Source organism: Falco naumanni, chromosome 1, assembly GCF_017639655.2.
Source record: "Falco naumanni isolate bFalNau1 chromosome 1, bFalNau1.pat, whole genome shotgun sequence".
In the NCBI taxonomy this organism is placed as follows: Eukaryota; Metazoa; Chordata; class Aves; order Falconiformes; family Falconidae; genus Falco; species Falco naumanni.
In genome coordinates, this window is record NC_054054.1 from 104124893 (window position 1) to 104145911 (window position 21019).

Below are 21019 nucleotides of genomic sequence, written 5' to 3' on the forward strand. Positions count from 1 at the left end.
TAGAAGCTAACAAAAAAATTCAGATTGGACTGGTGATAGTTTGTCTCTACCTTCAAGGTGGAGCACCTTCACCGCTTCAAGGCTGTACCTCTTGTCTCAAAGGATAATTGTTTCTGACCATTCTTTGAGAGTCAAAAAAGAAACAAAACCCTCTTGCTGCTGGCTGAGGTTTTAAGCAGTTAACCAATTCACTAATGCTGACTGCATTTTTTTGTTTTGTTTTGCTAAAATTCCAGAGTGCAGAAAACTGACATGTAGTAAGTAGCACTGTGAAAGAGTAGCTTAAGAACATAACACAATAGGCAGTATCAACAGTGCTTTGTTGAAGAACCGTGAAATATAAGTTGTTGCATTCCTTCGTCTTGATCAGGATGTAAAGGAAAATTCTTCAAACTATGAAGTGTGAAAATAAACATGCTCATGTCAACAAGGCAAGGTCAAATCAATGGAAGGAGAATTCTGTAGTGCTTCACAGTTAGTCTTTTGTCGCTAGACAGTCCTCAGCATTTGGCTACACTCTCACATCCTTTTACATGGAAGTCTGTAATAGAGAAACTTTTCTCTCTGCTCAGCTTTTCTACCACTTGTTTTTAATTAGTTCTTAGAAATACCAAGTTGTTCACCTGAGCCACTAAGACCATTGTGACAGCAACCTCAGCTGTACATTTTCAGTTCCTGTGGTGGCAAGCAGTGATGACAGCTTTGTAGGCAACTGTGTTCCACATGAGCCACAGGCTGCAAGTTTTATTTACTGTCCTAAACTCTTGTGACATGTTATAACACATCACCACAGGTAGTGCTACATATTAGTGCATTCACTATGTTCTTGTATGAAAGATTTATTATGACAGTGGAGTTTGTAGTACTAATCTGCAAATAGATTTGAGCTCTCTTAGAATGACGACCTGTTATATAAAATGGAAAATGCTCCTGTGACACTTACTTGGGCTCTCTTCAGCTACTGGGTTTCCATCATTAGCCTGAGGGTCAGAAACAGTCAGAGATTTCTGTTCTGCTTTATCCTTACTTCTATGTCTCCTCTCACTTGTCCTGATAGCTTTACACAATTTCCCTACTTTGCCTTTTATCAATATCTACCGCATTGGCATTTTGCCCATGACACACTTGTCTCAACAATCTCTGTCCCTCAGGTAGCATCCTGCTTGAAATTTTTGGGTTACAGTCACACCCACCGTTCTGCAACACAGTGATCCCACAGAAGATTCTCCAAAGTAGAGTGTCTGGGTCTCATTTGAGATACAATATTCTTTGTAGTAAAGGATAGTGTCAATTTAAATGCTTTGTGTTATGCCCACAGGCAGCAACAAAAGGAATGTCAATCATGTTAATAGCTCTGGCTTTGATACTTAAAGCAGCTTGCTCAAGTCTGATTACTAGATATGAACAAGGTAGACCATTTCCTTGCTTATTTGACTGATAAACTATATCCCGTTTGTTCATAGTATGGAATTTTTTTTTCAAAAAAAGTCATAAAAACTACTTCATAAGACTGCAGTAATCTCTGTATTTCACTGATAGTAACAACAATATCTGTCCCATGTTTTACACAGACGCTGATTAGTGACTGTGGAGCTAGAGCATAAACCAAAGGGTGCCAAATTTTTTCTTGGAGTGAAAACTCAAGTACGTTAAAAAATTACTAACACTAAAACTCTCTGCAATGATAAAAAGAACTAGCTTCTCATTGATACCTAGACTAATTGTGCTTTTCACATCACTCCTTTCTAAAGAAAGTTACGGATGACCGAGTTCAAAGGAATAATGCACTGCTATTCTTTGGGCTTGAGGTGTCAATCCTGGAACCCCCAAGAGTCTCATAAGCATTGCTGCTTACCTAACACTTTGTCAGTGTAGCACCACTTATGAATGTGACTTACAAGTGCTGGATTTTATCTGCATTGTATGCTCAAATAAAGGAACTTGCTAGTAGTTCAGAATGATGGACTGTAATGGATTCGCTCACTTTAGTTTCCAGAATATTGACTTTCTCCCATTTGGATCATCTTTTCAAACCTTTGCAGCACAAATAGAAAATCTCTGATTATAGACAGACCCTCTTTTTTATTAGTGACCCTCTTTAAGATGCAGACCATTTTCTGGTGGACGTCCAACAACACAGAGCTGTACAGAAAATCCAGACTCGTGTGGGTATCAGCAGCACAAGATAGTTCTGTTTGCGTGAGTTTCATCCAAATCAGGACATCTCCTTTCTGAGCTTACAAAGAGCTTAAACTACTGCACCAGCTCACCTACGTTGTTACTGGCATCTTTGCACAGCTGCGTGTTGTGGCACATGATTACATCCCTAACGTCAGCAGGGTACCAATAAGGGTGTTCTTAGCAAGAGTTCATTCACCTCTTTCCTGAAGGCAGAGGTCCTTCTGGCCACCAGGATGCAGGCTTATGAACAATATTATGTTGAGAAAAGCGGAAAACCTCAAAATAAAGCAATTGTTTCACAAGCACTTACCAACAGTATGTCTGTCACAACAGCCCAGTTTACAGATAAAAACAGTTCTCCAAATGCAATAAAAATCTGCAAAAAAAAGAAAGCGGTGACTATACACACTGCGTTGCCCTTTATTTTGAAGATGCAGGCAGGCTCACTGACTGTGCTTATCTATGGAAGAGTTGTACATACCCATCTACTTATAAATTAAACATCTCTGTCTACACTTAAAAACACTTCACTTCATCTTAAAAGGGGGAAAAGGAACCAAAAAGGCATGAGTCACTTTGTGTCACAAATCCTCAGCGGAAGAGTCAAAATAGAAGACATATACCACCCTCCCAAATAAACTGTAGTGAACTGCTGAACCCAAGAGGAGAAAAGCAAGAGCCTGTGAAGAGAAACATTCAGTTCAAGTTTTAAAAGTGCTCCAAGACCTTCCTTTGCCCAGGTTTCCAAATGAACTAACAGAACTCCTCTGTGCCGGTACAAGCACTTTAAAGGCTTCTTCAGAGAGATGACTTCCAGAATGAAATGGACTCCAAGAGACAGGCAGCCCCAAAGCCTTGGTGCCCTGTGGGAATTCCTTAATTCATCACAGATGGGGATCCAGCCATCAGGAAAGGGATAGGGCCCCCAACAATTCTTACAGCTGTGGCCTTCGAAAAGATTAACCCTTTCAGCCATCCCTGGACATAGATTTTAACAGGCTGTACTGAGTAACTGATACTGAGGAAAGCAATAAAGCTACACTATTAAGCTAGAGGAGTTCTAGAAAGCAAAAACTATTTAGTGGTGCAGGTCACAAAGTCAGATGGCAACTAGGAAATAAAATCCATTATAATAACAAGTGCCGGGACCTTGTTTGGTCAGGTCTTGGTCAAGATGTTGTATCTGGTTGGTGAAAACACAGTCCTAAGAAAGGCACAGTGGCAAACTTTTTTTTGGTTGTTTTTAACTTCCATTCTCCCAAGAAGAACCAGACCTATTGTACGTCTTCCTATGATACCTCTACCTCCTCTGGGTTTCTTGCCCGTACTGTTGATGTGTTTTTTTCTCCAAACCAATCTGGAGAAAAAGTTCATTTAAGTACAGAGATATTTAGTATAGATCTTTACCCAGACATATTTTCCTTCAAAATGCTTTATATAGGTTTTTATATTATTTTTTTTATTTTCTGTAAATGCAGCTGAATCTACTCCTCCATACATAATTCCTGCTTTTTTAACTTTTATAACACTCATTTCACATACTCCTTGACTACACCTTAGGTCTTGGATTTATGCATCCCACTATCAAAGTCTTTCCACTGATACAACTTTGGCAGACATTGCCCTTGCAAGAGACAGAATGCAATCATTCTTCTTCAGTTCCACAGCTGTTGCAATAACAGTCTATAGACTACAGAAACAATGCTGCACGCCAGTCTTCGCTGGAAAGCAAGTGACACCTTTTATTAGAGAACTCTGGGCCAAACATAAAATGAAATGTCTTCATTAGCGTGGGCAACAATATCACACAGTTCAGGTTTTTGCCAAGCCACTTGACAATAAGGACTAACGATGTCAGATCTTGCAGCCACCAGAAAATAGTAGCCCTTCATCTTCTTTTTTCAAGCTAATACTCTCTGAACTCCTTTGGAAGATCCAAATTCATCAGGGAGCCTCCTTTCTTTTTTTTCCCTCCAATTCCATACAAATAATTTTTAAATGTGCTGTTGCTTAACTTAGAATTGCAGCCTCTGAAGCAGTCAAAGCAGTACCACAGAGGCATAATAGGCAAATGCAGAAGTGCAGTTGAATCCTGCTATACAGCGATAATAGCATGAACTTAGGTAAATTCTGTCAGTTCTGCCATAGCTAGCAAGAGACAGTGCAGGTTAAAGCGAATCAGGAAGGAGACGAAGAATCGAGTGATTTATTTAAATCCTGGCTGATACTTCAGATATAACAAGATGCAAAAACAACTGTTTGAGCAGAAGGTTCTGAAAATTTCCAAACTGTTCCTAGATACCATCAATGGAATAGGTGACTAACTGCCTTTATACATCAAATGAGAGACTGGTCTACCTCCCTTACAGGAATCTTGTGATATTTAGCACTTTTGAAGTATTGTTTCCAGTTTTCCTTTCTCTTTATGCTTTTTCCAAGTTATTTAGTCTCTCCAAGCCCCTAAAAACAAAGGCTTGTCATGCACAGTGCAAAAAAAGAAAGCAAAATTCATCTTTACAAAATAAGTTATGCTATCAGCCTGGAGTTTTAAGGAATAGGAATTCATGAAAAATTATCCATGATAAGAAAATGTGATATTCAGTGGCTACAGCCTCATACTCTGGAGATTAATTATTTCATACAGAATTGTGCTAACGTTAGAGAATAAAGCTAACTTTGTTAGCTTTTCTTTTCTTTCCTAAGGTCTTGTGTGGTTTACAGTTGTTGAGTCATCAGAAAAATGTAACCCAGACAGTTCTGGAAGGTAATAAATCATTCTAGGGATTGTATCAAGGTATTTTGTCTAAAACCAGTATCAATTTTGTCCTTTCTCATGCAGAATAAATGCAATATAGTTGGATAGCTGGCATTCTAAGCCACCCAACTGCAAAACAACTGCAATCAATAAAGAGAAGAGAATTTTATGTTCTTTTCTCCAAAACAGGTGGAGACATCCTGGAAGTACTGTACTTGGTTAGGGAGACTCAGAGAATCATAGAATTGTTTAGGTTGGGAAAGTCGTTTAAGATCATCAAGTTCAACTGTAAACCTAGCATTGCCAAGTCCACCACTAAACTGTGTCCTTAAGTGCCATGAACAAGGGCTGAGGATGGCAGGAAAACAATAGAGCAATGCTCTATTTAAAGTGTATCCTTCTGTTCCTACCATCTCTCAATATTCCTCGCACCATCTCACGTTCTTATTTTAAATAAATATTGAAAAGGTTCCCGTTAAATCTGTGCAATCATGTTTGTGGCATGCCCATTCTAATCCACTAAGTGTACCTAGAAAAGCGTGAAGCGTCATATTTTGTTGCTGTCACCTTCCCCAGGCTCTCCAACTTTTTTAGCAGACAACACTTAAAGTTGATCTCCAAAGGATACAACTAGAAAAATGTCCCAAATGTTAAGGAGATTTTGCTTTGTAGATGACTGTTTACATTCATACCTAAAGACACTATGAAGAGAATTAGACTGTAATCAATGTCAGGGCCAAACACATGTTCTGCTGTTAAACAGCTGGGCAGATGTATCAGAGACAAGAGCTGCGGAATGCTTCCTTCAAAGGCAAGTTGCAGGTCAAGACTGCATCCTGACACAGCATTACCATCAAAGAGAAGTTTGTTTAAGTCTAAGTTACCAGCACACCAAATATTGTCCAAGGTTCCCAGTCACGGGGTTCAGTCATGACTTTCCAAAGCACCTGCTGCACTGCAGGTGCTTCATCTTGTTTTGAAGACAGGAACAGATTTAGACAAAGCTGCCTCTGAGATAAAAAAGCCAGGTACTTTTTTTCTGTCTTTTCAAAGGTAGTCGTCAAAATCAAGAACTGAGTGTCCAGAAAGAGGAGACAAATCGCATGGCATTTCAGTCCATCTACCTCAACAGAAACCCTGGAAGTCCTGCCATATTTAACTTAGAATTCTTGTGCTTTTAAACATATCTTCCAGCTTTGGCCATAGCTGGTTAAACCTAAACCTGTCTTGTTCCCTTCATTATCCACTCAAGACAGTGGAAAGCACCATATAGAAACTACTGTAATTGTGCACTGATGCACGTATGCTTTTTTGCTTCAGTAGCTTCCTCACTGTGAAGTGATGGAGACAGGTTTGCTAATGTCCGTGTGCCTGAGCAGACAGTGACTGGAAAGCCAGTTTCCTGCTCGTGTCCTACACAAATGGAAGATTTGTTTCAGTGGGACCTTCAAATTAGATGCACCAGCTGGCACGCCACTCCAATTCTCACACCAGTATGACTAGTGTCAAATCTTGTTTAGAAAGCAAAGAGAGGCATGGCAGGTACCAGAGAAGGCAATAGTTAAGCAGCTGTAGTGCTAAAAGTAGTAGAAGAATCAGGTACTTAGATTACAAACAATTTATTATCATTGCACATTGTTGATGTTACATGTTGCAACGCCTGAATCAAGCACAACAAGCAAAAGACAAAATGGCAAAGTCTCTGGCTAAAAGACCACGTCGTCTGCCCATAGGAAGGAACATAAAGAACACAGTTATCCCTATCCCAGTTTAGAATTTCCTTCCAGATAACACACTGCTTGAAAAGAGAATGCTGTTTGCAAGGAGAGAAACATTTTAAACAAATTTCTTTTTATCAGTCCTCATAAAAGGTATATTTTGGTAATTCAAAACCAATATATTGATTCACTCATCTAACACAGACTGGCAAATTAAACTATTGCTCTCCACTGCTAATGACAAAAAATGAACTTAAGAACATACTCAGAGTGGGACTACGAGGGAACCTGAGAAACAGAAAAATGGCTAATTCTTATGGCACTCAGATATCCATTCTTGAATTTAAAAATAATCTTCAATTCCACCTTTTGCTTTGTATACACACACTCAGACACACAAATCCATTTTTTTTTCCTTTGGTGTAAAGGCACTTTTCCATAGGAATACACATTCCTGAGGAGTCAAAAGGAAAACCTCTTTGAATAAGTGTTACTCTTAGAAGCAAAAAACCTGCAAAAGTACTCTTTTGGAAAGAACTGTTGATTACTGTAATTAACTTTACTTGGATCCTCTTATTTATGTTAATCATGGTAATTGTGGCTATGGAGTCACAAGAAAAATGCTTGGAGTCTTTCTCTAGCTGTTACCAGATTATAGTTCAGATAAGGTTTACATTAAGTTACCTCTCACAGGGTTGTATTTGAACAATTTGTCATCCCTGGTAAGTTTCTGGTTTTCCCTTTACTGAGAACAGAACCTAAGTGATTTATACTTCAGGTTGCATTGCCAAAAGCTTGACTTTGAAGATCAGCTAGTGATTTAGGCCTTTGAAGGTGATGGCTAAATTATTCTTAGCAAGAACTGTGTATGTTGTAGTCACAAGAATACCAACCTTTAAGTATTCAGAGAGGAAAAATCAACAAGAATACTAAATTAATCACATAGCATTAAAAATTAATGTAAAATTGAAACTTCTTTGAACTACAGTTGTGAATAAGGGACACTAGCTTCATGCAGCTAACTAACAGGCTTACTATTCTCATCTTTTTGGGCAGATTGTAGGTCTTGAGCCCCAACTGCCTGCCCTTTTTGCTGGATCAAGTAATGCACAACACAGCTCTCACAGGACAGACCGCAGCTGCAGGCAGTATTGGAGCAACATGCGCAGTACATAGCTGGCAGGCCACATTGATGCAAGTCACTGAAACCTCTTAATGGTCTAGAAGATTGCAGAGAATTCTGCCAAAGCCACCCCTCACCTCCTCCTCCCCACTCCCTCTCTCCCCAGGATCCCAAAAGACATTTTGCTAATGACAGACAGATTGGCACTTACAAAAGTGGAAAGGATGTTCGTCTGGGCCACCATCAGGGCTATGTAGAGGCACAGAGCAGAAATGCACATGCTTGTGGCACAGATCAGAGGATCAGCTTTATTGTTTATCTTCCTTAATCTTCTTGCAGCTTCTGCCCCAGCGATGACACCCAAGATTCCCGTCCCAATGGTGATGCCTCCAAATATTAGGCTGGTGACAAAACAAAGGATTCAGTTGAGCATAGTAAGAACATACTGGGGGGCCAGGGGGTTGGGGGTGTGGGGAAATGGTGCTAGCTTATACATTTAGTTTAAGAGGAATCCTTAATGTGGAACTTGAATGTTATTCCACTCGATCTAACCCTCCCGCTCCCTCTAAATGGATTTAATCCCAAGCCTCAGTTGAAGCTATGCCTCTGCAACTGAGGCTCTATCCTGTGAAGCAGATATTTTCCCATTTACAGAGCAGCTGTTATGCACCCAGGCTCAAGGAGGGCTCTTCTCAGTATGACCTGGCTTGGATATCCAGTGATTTCGCAGAGAGACAGTCATCTCAGTTACCTTGTGAACTAATCTACTTAGTCATCCCTAAAACACAGATGGAATAACGCTGTATCACAATCTGCTGTCTTGGAAGAGTTCCTATCACATGGAATTATATACATCTAAATTATAACCCTCTAGTTAGCACAGCTGAGATGAGTCATTTCCCTATGGGAAACATCTTCCACTTCCCAAAAGAGTTCAAAGAAGACTGAATAGTTAACGAGTGGGAGGTCCATGTAGTACTTTCTGAATGCAGAATTTCAAATGCCACTCAGCTTTCTGTGTCTGTAAATGCAAATGTGTTTGCCAGGAATGACAAGTTCATGTTTTAAAGGTATGTGTTTGAAAAGCTTAGAAGATTCAGCTTCCAAAGGGACTTCCATATATACTTTTCTCTCTGTCCCAAATGAGATCCTAATGACAAAGCAAGTCTCTTGCAACAAGACTAGTGGTGCCACTGATTGTTTAATGCATCATAATTCTCCTGAGACAAACAGGGACATGAGCACTGTGTCCTGAGCACAAGTGTCTCTAAATGTTTCAGAGTGCTACATGGCAAGTTCTGTACACTTTCCTAAGCTTTCTCTGACTGCAAAGCAAAGTAACTAGGTAGGATATGATTTAGTTCTTTAAACTACAGTGCATCTGATTTTTAACTTATTTTTGGCTGATTAGGAGGAAGTCAGTAATTCTACACACAAAAAAAAAAAAAAGTAGTGCTATACAAGGTAACAGACTTTAAGCATATTTTTAGTCTCCCTGTAATTTTTTCAGTATTCTGATCCATCACTCACTATAGCTTGATAGTGACAATATAGATTGTCACTAGGCAGAATAGCTGTCTTAAGAGATTTGTCCAGCAGAGGCAAGTTCCAAGGTGACATTAGTTGATCGAAGCAATCACGCAATTGTGTTTACAAGATTCATGTGTTGTAAAATGCAGTTGAAATAAACCTACAGCTGGAAGAAAAGGGAACAGCCAAAATTAAATCCACAGCTCAGCTGACAGGGAGTAGGAAAGTACAGAAGCCTAGGCAGGGGGAAAGGCTCCTGCAGGATCTTTTAGCATCTGAGATGCTCACCTATCCGTCTGGTCTGTTCAAAAGCACCTGCATAAAGACCTAAATAAAAACTTCATACTGCCTATTTATTTATCTTGAAGGGATTGAGAGCTGAGTCAGCTGTGGTGCCATTTGAATTTGTTTCCAGGGAGTGTAAGTGACACAGCTCTGATCCTTAACCAAAGCCTGCAACTGCTGAACAGCCAGAGGGGAAAAGGTCCTTAAAGTATCCCTGGGCAGGTCTCGGAATGTGCAGCTCAGTCTTCCAGCACCATCAGCTACAGGTCTGACATAGCTGTTTATATGTTTCTTTATATCCCCCTGGAATAAGAGTCTAAACCCACCTTATGCTGCTTCTGCCACTAGCTTATGCCAAGGTTATTTTTAAAGCATCCTGTAAGAAGCAGTACATGAGGTTAAACTATCAGGTGCTCCATTTTACTTCCCTGAAGACCGCGTCTGCTTTAGCAACACTACTGTGGAATACGTAATTGAGAAGGTAGATTAGAAAACAAAACATGGGCTAACACCTTCAGCTTAGAAGTATTTAAACTGTATCTGTTAACAGATACAGCCAAACAGTTCAAATTGTTCAGCTTCCCTTCTCTGCCTACCCTGAGCCAGACTCCCAAGTTCATTCCCTTCCTCAGCATTATTTGCTATTAAGTGAAGTTCTAATGGTGGCATCCATGGAAGGACAACAGCATTTCCCGTTGAAGTACTTGTGGATGACTGTTCAACCCATCTGGTTACACCACAACTCCGAAACCACTTTTGAGTCAATTTGGTTATTCCATTTGCAGAAAAGCAAAAGAACCCCATTACCAGAGGACACAATCAGGATACAATTACTGCTTTTCCCTTCAATTGTCTTTCCAGGTAAAGACAAGGTAGTAAGCAGTTAGTTCTTGGAAATCCATCATGAAGGCAGAGACTGAAACCAGATTAGGTATATCTCCAGAAGAAACGTAGGGACACTTGTATGGAGGCCACTGGTAGGGAAGTCAGTACATAGAATTGTCCCAGTACTCCCTGTCACTGAGGGTGGCCATGAAGACTCAAAAGGAACACCAAATACATTTTTCTGTTCTGGATAACACATTGTACGGAAAAAAAATCTCTTCCTAGCTGAGGAAAAGTGATCTCCCAAAAGTTGTATTATTATTACTTCCAAATCCTCTCCTGTTGTAAAGTATCCAATATTTGATACTTATTAATCTTTATTGGTCTGGACAGCCTCTGTAAGTGGAGATCTGCTGGCAGTTACTCACAAGAACAAATGATCCAATTTTCATGTAATGATATGATACTAGATCAAATTCATCAGGCTTGCTTTAGCCTGGGAGTCACAATGACCTGGCCAACACAGCAGGAATTTTAAAACCAGACTAACAAGAAGATAATAGGAAAGTTATTAAAACACAGGGTCTACACATACTTCAATGGGTATTTAAGAAGCTTGGGGTGCACAGTCAATAGCTGACTGAAGTCTCCTTGCTAAAGCGGCTCCTTTTTTTCCCCTGAGTGTTCCTTTTATTGCTTCTTTCGCCTTTACTTAAATAAGGCTGGCAGCATCTTCTCAGTTAACAGAGTGATTATAAACAAACAAACAAATAGGAGTGTCTCTGCATACCTGGAAGCAATTTAGTCTAATATTCACACCCAATTGCCTTCACAAGAAGTGTTTGCAGTCACATCCTACCTTCTGCCTTTGGAAACAAACTGTGATTTACCACTGTGCAGTGTTTCCAAGTGTGTTTCCACAGCTGTGCACACCTCACCTGTTAGATGAATTGCATGATTCTTCCAAGCATGGTGATACAATGCCCTGGACAACCTGAGCCCTGTAAAGGAACAGTGGTACCCACATTCCCAGGGCTCCAGTAACGAAGGCCATGGCAGTCAGACCCAGTGAGGACCACACAAAACTCCAGCTAAAAGTCAAAAGTAAAAAAATGAGAGATGTTAGAAAGAATGGGGGTGAGGAAAAAGGGAAAGCCTACCTGCAATACCCAGGATTTCAAGCAATAACAAAATAATTCATTCAGACATCTTATAATCAAAATGCACTCCCTCGAAGATAGAAACTTTAATGAGGCTTTATCAATGAACTTCAACACTAAAGTCCTAATTAGAGCAAAGAGTATGACCTACTGATTTCATGTTAAATCCCAGTCGTGGTCTCTTGTGGATTGCATTGCCAACTTTTGCTAGAATAATTGCTGTGAAATTTTTGATAGCAGAACTACAACAAAGGAGAGTGGGCAAGAATTCAATGGCTCAGTAGCTAAATGAAGTGTTCTACGTGCAAATCTAAATGCCTCAGGATGGTTTTAAGTTGTTTGAGTAACAAGTATAAATTACAGTAACATCTGGATCTTCCGAACTGTTAAGATGCAGTGGCTGAAGCACTCTTTAACTCTACCTGAGTAAGTAAAAATAGATTCTCAGTCTGCACAACAAGGTTTCAGACAAAAGGAGAAGCATTTTTAAAAACCATCCAAACTTTGTCTCCTTCCGAGGGGAAATTTAACTTTTCAATGGCATCTTTCTAGTTAATAGTTTAGGATAAAGTCCCCTTTGAGGTCAATAGTGAGATATGAAATCTTAAGACTAAGTAATAATGCTGAAATGACCAGGTGACCACCAAACTAAAGGGTTTGTTAAGATATGAACCTAATTCTTCACCTTCTAAAGATTAAGGACTCTTAGGCTTGATTAAAAGTGGAACCACCTGTGGAAATCAATTGCTACAGGAAAAGAAACTTAAAATCTATTTTTACAACATTGCTGGAGGTTGTAAGGAACATCTTTGTAGGAAAGCAACTTTGACAATAGTCTAGCTGTTGAAACATCAGAAAGGCTCATTTTTTCTTCAGGAAAGTTCATTTTTTATTCCCTTCAGACCATGCTGCCTGCAAATTGTGATCCAACAAACTGGCTCTCTAGTGTACTTGCTGTTCTGGATGCAAACAGGATGCAAATCTAATTGTCAACTAGAAAATGCTGGATCCTCGAGAAGAACCCTCCAAAGACAGACAAGGTCCCAGGAAAGTAAGCCTTTAAACAAAATGCATTTGATGGGGCCCCAGGGCAGCAGCCCTGGAGTAGCTCTGGTGCAGCACCCGCTGTTCTCAGCTGGATCCAGCCCCTCCACCTGCACCAGCAAGGGCTATCACCAGTGCGGGGGATGAGAAACCTGCAGCCACTGTTTTGCTTTGTCCTGCAGGTCAGCTGGTATTGATTTTCGTTTTTTGCATGGTTAAAAGAGGAGGTCATCTGCCAGCCACAGGTTAGCTGGTCAAAACATACGTACAATTACTTTATAAACCATACTGGGGTCCTACAGACTGACCTCTTGTATCAGAGGCACAGCAGGCTCAGAAATACCATATAAAGGCTGCCTGGGACATGCTGATCCAACTTTCCTCAGGCACTAAGAATTACAGATAGCTACCTGCTAATTAGGTGCTTTTACCAATCTAGCTTACCCTATATGTTAAAGCAAAAGGGAAGGGGAAACTTCGTAGAAAGTAGAGTCGAATTTAAATAGCAGCACACTGCCATCATAACTTTGCCTCCTTCCCCGTTCTCAAAATGGAAGGATAACAGAGCAAAGAAACTTTGATCTCTTGTGTAGCATTCCTGTAAAAGACTGGAAGAAAGATTTTTTACTAATGGCTTTTCAATCATCTTGTATACAGCATGCAATACAAGGGAGCTGAGTGGGATTTTATGGCCATATTTCTAATAATGGAATGGTTGTTCCTCAATGGAGGGAAGGAACTTGTGTTGCTGAAATGACTTACTTCTTGGCAAGTGATATGACATCTTGACACCAAGTAGTCTTGGCAGTTCTCTGCACACCTGCTTTCTCAGCTGCTACTCTTATTGTGCCAGAGATGCTCAGCGCTCTGTGTGCTGCTGTCCTTCTTGGGGTCCTGTGAGGGACCAGTAGAATCAGAAGAACCAGTGCTAGACCTCCCATGCAAGGAGTTATCTGTAAACACAAGACTGGTTAGGTCAAGGATACCTTTTTGTCTTACAGTGAGAACTCCACAGCAATTCAAATTCAGCATTAGAATTACATATTGGGGAAATGCAGATGCGTTCAGAAATAGATGTGACTTGCTGTTTGTGCGTCATATTTGTAAAGAAGAATGAGTTTGGTGATCTATCGTGACTTTGGAGGAAAGATAAAATAGATCCTCCTTTCCCATCATACGGACACATGATCGCTCCTTCTGATTGTGGAGAAAAACATGTGAAGAAAGAAAACTGTACTGTAGTACTCTGGCCACAAATGCAAGAATCGCTGATGCAGTCATCCGTGTTATCTGAGTAACATCAGACTGTTATTCCAGTAAGCATTCTTCCTCACTCGTCTTGTACCTGCTAGTTAATTTTATAGGTAAGTTAGGACAATCTGACAAAGTACTTCCTAAGCACTAGGTGTTCAATACAGAGAGACATCATGATGACACATCCAGAACAGAAGAAGGTTTTTCTTGAAACTCTCAAATAATAGAAGATGTTCCAAACAGCATCTCAGAAAACAATCTCTCTGTATTTTCCTGAAGAATTATACTGGTGCTACCAGTATAATGATCATTTCACCTTCAGTTTCCTCTGTTTGAGTAGTCCTTGGTGCACTGACAAGCATTCCAAGTGTGTCCTCAGTTAAGAGGAACATCAGCACCTGCCCTGGCTGCTGTACAATTTCACCTATGCCTGCTTTCATTCTGCAAGAGCTAGGCATAAATCTTCCACTTGTCCTGCAGGAAGAGTTCTCTTAAACACCAAGTTCATGATCAGTCAGAGAGTAGGAAGCCCTTCCGCTGCTCTCCTCCTTCAACACAAGTAATCCAAACCCCAGGGATGATTTCAACTTATAGTGAATGGCTCAGAGCCATGAGTGAAAGTGAGTAACTCACCCTGAATGCCCAGTGCCAGTCACCTGTGATACCTGCCATGCCGGCTGCTAGGACATAACCAAGACCACTGTAAGCAACAGAAAGGAATAATCAGTAGGCACCGATGAATTCTTGCTGGCTGAAATGACACATCTTGCCAGTTAAGGAGAGCACAGAGAAGTGTTCTGTCACAGTTTTCAAAACAGATCAACAGAAACAACCCTCATGGTCTATGCTAGTCTTCTTGCCAGCCAGTATTAAAAAGAGTCTAACCTCCTCAGAGCAGACTTGAGATGGTGGCAATAATGTCTCAGATTCCCCTTGGAATATATATTCTGTAGAATGACACTGCAAACCCAGATCAGACATCCCATAAAGCAGTTTATTATTTACTCTTTTCTGTACTAGTCACATGAATTAAGTCCTGCAGGAATTTTTTTCTGTTTTAATCTGCCTTCTGGGCTCAGCCTTGGCTGCCTGCTTTGATGAAGAATATGCCTCCAAACCACTTAAAAAGCCCTTCTCTTCCTCTTCTTCAGACACAATCTCACTTTAACTAAAAGAGAGGAAAATGCCAATTTTTCCTTGGAAGACATTTAATGGAGAGGTTTTGAAAAATTTGTCAAATAAACAAATATCTGAAAGCTTTTGTCTCCCAAAACCGAGAAACAAATTACCTACCCCCACGCACATATTCCTTTTAGACTTCATTAAATATTTTATTCAAAGCCTACTGGTTTGCAGAGTTTAGATTCTTCCTAAAAAATGTTGGGGAAAGCAAGCAAATTTTTCTTCAAGGTAAATATAGAAATAAGCCTAACCAGCTCTACTTAAGCATGCTAAGCAAGTGGCAAATCCTTTTGCAAGAGCCAATACAAATATGCATAAAAATATGTCAAAATCAAGGCTCAGGGTGTATTGAATTGCAGATGTGGTCAGAATTTCCCAAAGCAAGAAAACCAACCTTCCCACTGGAATGAAGATATAGAAGATAGATAACATCGTGGTCCTTTTTCCTTCCTCAAAGAGGTCTGCAATAATGGTAGGTGCTACTGTGGAATAACTGGCCGTGCCAATGCCAACTAGTCCTCGTGAAAGAAAGAATATCCAGTAATACTGCAGAGAAAAGACATATTACAGTCCAAAAAACCCCATGCAAGAACACATCCTTACTGTTAAAGAGGTGCATTTTAGAGGATCAAATGTACCAGAGGAAATAAGAGTTCCACTGCCGTTTGAGTATGCCTGTATTCCCCCCACTCACACCTGCTCCCCTGACATCCCACTGCTGTGGTTTCTACTTTCTGCATAGTGACTTCTTAGAGTGACACCCAGAGGGAACTACAGGGTAGGGCCGACAGACCACAAGCTTGCTGAACAAGCTGCTACACCAGAAGGTCGTAATCAAGAAACGTTTGGGACAAAAATAAGATCCCATCAATTGCAACACTAATGTGTTGGTCCTGCACTGCCTAGGCTGGACTCCGGCATTGCCTAAAGCATTCCTGCACGAAGTTCCATTTAGTCCAGGCTCACTGATGGCTTTGCCAAATGTGATTAGAGAAGGACTCTATCAAACTCCTGCAAGATGTAGGCACATCTTTTTCATAGTACTCTCTAAAAAAAGCAACCTACCAATTCACTGATGAACGAACTGCCTAATGTTACACAAGACCAGAAGAAAATACCAGCTCCAAGGATGATTTTCCTATTGTACCGGTCACCGAGGTATCCAAAGATGGGGGCAGCCAGCATGTAACACAAGATGAAGACTGAAAATCCAAGAAGGAGCAAAGACAATATTGGTCAAATTATTTTTATCAGGCATACTCCTCACCCCTCAGACAAACACAGGTTATTTTTTAGGGCGGAGGTTAAAGGGAGGCTGAGTATGTAGAACTAGTAGGTATACTGATATTTAGAAAAAGATAAATGCAGGTTCAAAACAAACCTATACAAAAATGAAACGTGCGAATTGCTCAGGTTCTGTATTTCTTGCGAAATTCCCTCATCTTTTGTGACTCATATACTGTGGGATTTTTGAAGGACTGAACTGCAGTCTTCACTGAACCAAAGACTTTCGGTTTTGCATTATAGTCAGCCTGCCCACAAGTGGAAGTGAGCAACACCACACATGAGTAGGAACTAGAAGAAATAAGCAACTATACCGTGTTTTAGGAACAGACCACACAGATGTAAGGCAAAGTAAACTATCTGAACAAAAGAGACGTTATTACCTGTTTGCAGTAGACCTGTATCCCCATCGCTAAGCTTGAAGTATTTCTGTATATCTAACAGGATCCCTGCAACAGAGCCAAATACTGAATGATAGCAAACCCTGCTCATTCCTCGTAATTCTATTAATTTGTCAACTCAAAGATTTATTTCAAAAACAGGGCTTGCCAAGAACTGCAGCACATTTAGCTCACTAGTTTCAATGTAAACCATTACTCTACCACAAGCACAGATACACAGGGAATTAAAAATTCTTATCACTAGAGAAAAAATCCATGATCTTCCACTATACGTGTTTTATGAGGGTCAGTTTACCAACTATTTCAATCACAAGTTTTCTGTTTCTTTTACACCGCTAGTACATAAGCACATAAACAGTTTACAGTTCAAAGTTTCATGGACACAACATGAAACAAAACAGTGGCAAAGTTTTGCAGCCAGGAGATTGCTATCTTATACAGTTTTCTTATACAGTTAATCCTAACATTTTCTTAGTGACCTTAAAATGTTAAGATGAGTTGAAAGGCCTTCTGTTAATAATAACTGTTCATATTTTCACTATAAACAGTATTCAAATTAGTGCATGTAGGATTTTTCAGGATGCAAATGGCTACAGTATTCATTAAACCATGGTGGCTAAATCAGGGAAATACTACTGTCATTCAGATCACAGTTCTGGTTGTGTAATTCTGTTCATGTTTCCATGACCATTTTGCAGAGATCAGATGAGATTAACAAATTAACATTTTTAGTGGTGACAAGGACAGACAAACTTCACCAGAAGTGATCATTTCTATTTGTGATAATGGCTGACAGAAACTCCACCTCAAATTCTAACTATCCAATAGCTGTGGAAAAATGTTGTTGAAAGGTGTGAAAGAAAGTCACACAAGCAACAAATGGAGGCAAGATCCATGGATCTGGCACCTCATGGATGCATGAATGCTATTGAGACAAAAAGGTCATTTTCATTTCATACAAGGCTGCAGATCTACCGTCTCACCTATCTTGCATTTCTGTGTTATATTCCTGAAAAAAAAAATAAAAATAGCAGAAGACAGTGCTTTGAATAAGCATACCTTTACTCCGATATTGAAAGATATTGATTAAAAAAAGACATTTCTTCTCATGCAGCTTTAGTTTTGCCAAAAGAGTCAAAATCAAAACATTATTCAGAGGATGAAGCCACCACTTAAGAAAACAAGTTCTGTGTTAATCGTCTGCTGTGTTCACAGAAGCTGATCTGCGGCAGAATGGAGCTCAGGGTGAGGTTAGCAAGGGGCACCTATTCTGCTCCTACAGCGTATTTTACATGTTATGTCATATATTATGCTGCTGCAGCTACTTAGAAGCATTCTTGAGCCAGCTAGTTTATAGCCAAATCCCTGGTGTCCCACAGTCTCCGTGGCTGCAGCAAAATATCTCCTCACTATTTACTGATTGACTCGAAGGCAGCGTAGATCCAGGTCTAGCCTAACAGCAGCACCCAAGGTTTTATAGCTGTTTCTTAATCGCTCTTGAACATCTGCAGTTCGGATTTTCCTAAAACTTGGTCTCAGATGTTTAAGTTGGTGACTTCATTGAAACATTTTGCATCATTTAAACAGGACAATCAATTGTATCTATTCTTTCTGGTAGCCAATTATCAACGCACAGAAATGCTGTCTTACAGGAACTTCATTTTTGAACAGAGTATTTAGAACAAATTCCAGCCTACAAAAGACTTGAATTGAACCACAACTTCATCTCAAACTAACTTTCACACTGAGCACCATTAAAATGTTATCCCCTTCACATAACTGACCTGACCAGTTATTGGCAAATTACAAAGCATTTATCTGAACAGCTTGGAACAGGGTGACAGATCAGAGGGGAAGAAGTCTGCATGATCACTGTTTCTAACAAACTGAAGACTCAAGTTCAGCAGACAAGTGGAAGAGCTTGTTTTCTGTGTGAATTGATGCAAACTCTGTCAAAGCCTGTGAGCAAAACTGGCCGGAAACCACAACTTTGTAACTGCCATCAGCTTACTTTTAAATTAATGCTCAAGCCTCTCCTTCTTCACTTTCCTGTTAGCTTATATTTAACAGTATGTTCATAGATATGGACAGCCAAACTCCAAAGGACTGATGCAAGAATTCTGTAATGCAGCTGAATTTTAGCAGACAAACGGTATATTGCTGTGGTATCAACTGCAATTTACAGATTTCCCCCTTGACCCAGGAGGTCATAGAGCTAACTAAAAAATGATTTAGTCATATATCGTAATCACAGGAGATGTTTACTATTTCAAAGGCCTGGACGCTACCCCACCTCTTCTCCCAAATTCTTACATGTCCCTGAAAGTACCTCACTCACAAGAAACTGAGCAAGCTAACAAGGAGGTAAGATTTACTTCACGGGCGTTCTTGAAAATATTGAGCTCTTTGCATGTACAGGAGCCAAAGAATAGTTCAAAGCCTGGAATGAGCCAAATGACTGCTTGCACTTAATCCTTCCAAGCACATACCCTCCTAGCATCCCACATCTTAAAGACATTTTCATCCTCCTCCTGTCCCCTACCCTTCTCCAGGGAAAGTTCCTTGACAATAGAACTCATACATGGAAGTTTTTCACTAACAGTCTTGCGGTATCATTCAGCACACACTCATACTTGTTTCCTTCCCTCTTAAATGTGTGATAAAGAAGCATTCAACAGAAAAACCTTAAACTCCTCAACCTACTAGCCTCTCAGTTTTTAAAGATATTGACCAAATGCCTTAAATTTCTGAATGCTCTAAGTAGTCAAAATAATTAAGTTTGTGTACTGTCACTAGACATCAATTCCAAATTTAATAATCCATCTTTTGGGGTTTTTTCAAGGTTTTAAAACATTTATGATTTCCAGGCCACTCAAAAGTAAAATATAGTAAGCTCACAACAAGTATTTCCTCCCAATTTATAAATCAGATCCCTGGAAGCATGGTAGATGCTTAGGAGTGATGCTAAACAGAGTACTTTACACACACCACAGTTTAAGAGGAAAAAACATAATTTCCCACAAATTTACTAGAAGCAATGCTTTACTGTTCATGGCTAGGTGAAGGAAAAAAAAAAAAACCAACAAAAAAACCTCCAAACATTTTAGAAGAAGGATGTTATTTCTTAGAAAACAAATTGCAAATTTGGTAGGTGATGCTTAAGGAATTGGGTCTTAGTTCTCTTTACACAATCACATTACATTCTTTATTGTAGAAACCACATAATTTCCAGCAGATGAGGAAGTTAAGCCTCCCCTAAACAAACTTGCATAAAGACAACATAATTTTTGTACTTTTAATGAGGGGAATGCCATCACTAGTCATCAGATAAAAGAATGCCATATCTAATCTACTAGATCCAAAGAAGGCCTGGTAAGCTGCTGTATGCAATAAAAGGAACCTTCTCAGTCAAATCTGTAGAATCCAGACACAACAAATAGACTACTTGCTCTGTATGCTAGCCTGTTTATAAGAGACTTAGATTTAAAAATATGAATCTTAAGCATTTAACAGATGTGATTTTAATAGCATCCTACTAACCATTAGTAACTAATACATAATTTATTGTCTCTCAAGATTTATAATTGAAAGTTTCATTAGGAGTATGACCAATGGGCTAAAGCAGGTGAGAAAGAATAAAAAGACAGAAAGCATATCTTTACTTTAGAAAACATTTGTAAGTACAGAGTAAGTAGAGCTATTGAGAACTTAATTTTCTTTTTTCCTCAGAAGGAGAAAATAGGCTCTCACCTGGCACAATGAACCAATCCATGAAATTTATCAAATTTGCATAGCACAGCACAGCAGCTGTCAAGTAATCTCTCTTTGCTGGACCGTTCCTTGACACAGACACAAATGGACCTTGTCTCCCATGTGCTGCAGTAGTTCCATAATTCTGCTCTTCAGGAGGTGGCTGGGACTGCAAACCTGTATTTTCATGTGCACCAGGGTTTTGCATATTTCCCAGTGCAGAATGTCACCATAGATTATGAAAGGGTTTCCTTAGCGCACCAAGCTGCAAGTCAATTTTGTGTTTGGGCTATGAGGAACTTCAATCACTACAGTCATTTCCGGCAATGAAGCCCAGCCACTAAAAATTGAAATTAAACGTTCCTTGCAGTAGGAAGAACTTTAAACAGAAAGAAGCTGCAGTTCTGTGTTTCTGCAAAAGCAAAATTGCAGAAATTGCATACACAAAATTTAAAATAATCTTTGCTAAGGTCCCAATGAGTTGCCAGAGCTAAAAATAGCCTTTCTAGAGAAGAGAGGGAAGGAAA

At 39.8% G+C, this 21019-nt stretch overlaps 1 protein-coding gene across 1 annotated transcript in view; it reads right to left on the reverse strand.

Moving 5' to 3' along the window:
- Positions 1-20763, reverse strand: part of SPNS3 (sphingolipid transporter 3 (putative)) — a 40309-nt gene extending 19546 nt beyond the window's left edge. Inside the window, exons 1-9 of the mRNA XM_040613710.1 lie at positions 20493-20763; positions 16725-16790; positions 16123-16259; positions 15452-15603; positions 14509-14575; positions 13384-13574; positions 11356-11508; positions 7989-8178; positions 2492-2557 (exon numbers count right to left, since the gene is read on the reverse strand). Coding sequence (XP_040469644.1) covers positions 2492-2557; positions 7989-8178; positions 11356-11508; positions 13384-13574; positions 14509-14575; positions 15452-15603; positions 16123-16259; positions 16725-16790; positions 20493-20700 — 1230 coding nt within the window. The 5' untranslated portion in view covers positions 20701-20763. The remainder of the gene's footprint in view (positions 1-2491; positions 2558-7988; positions 8179-11355; positions 11509-13383; positions 13575-14508; positions 14576-15451; positions 15604-16122; positions 16260-16724; positions 16791-20492) is intronic.
- Positions 20764-21019: the final 256 nt, after the last annotated feature.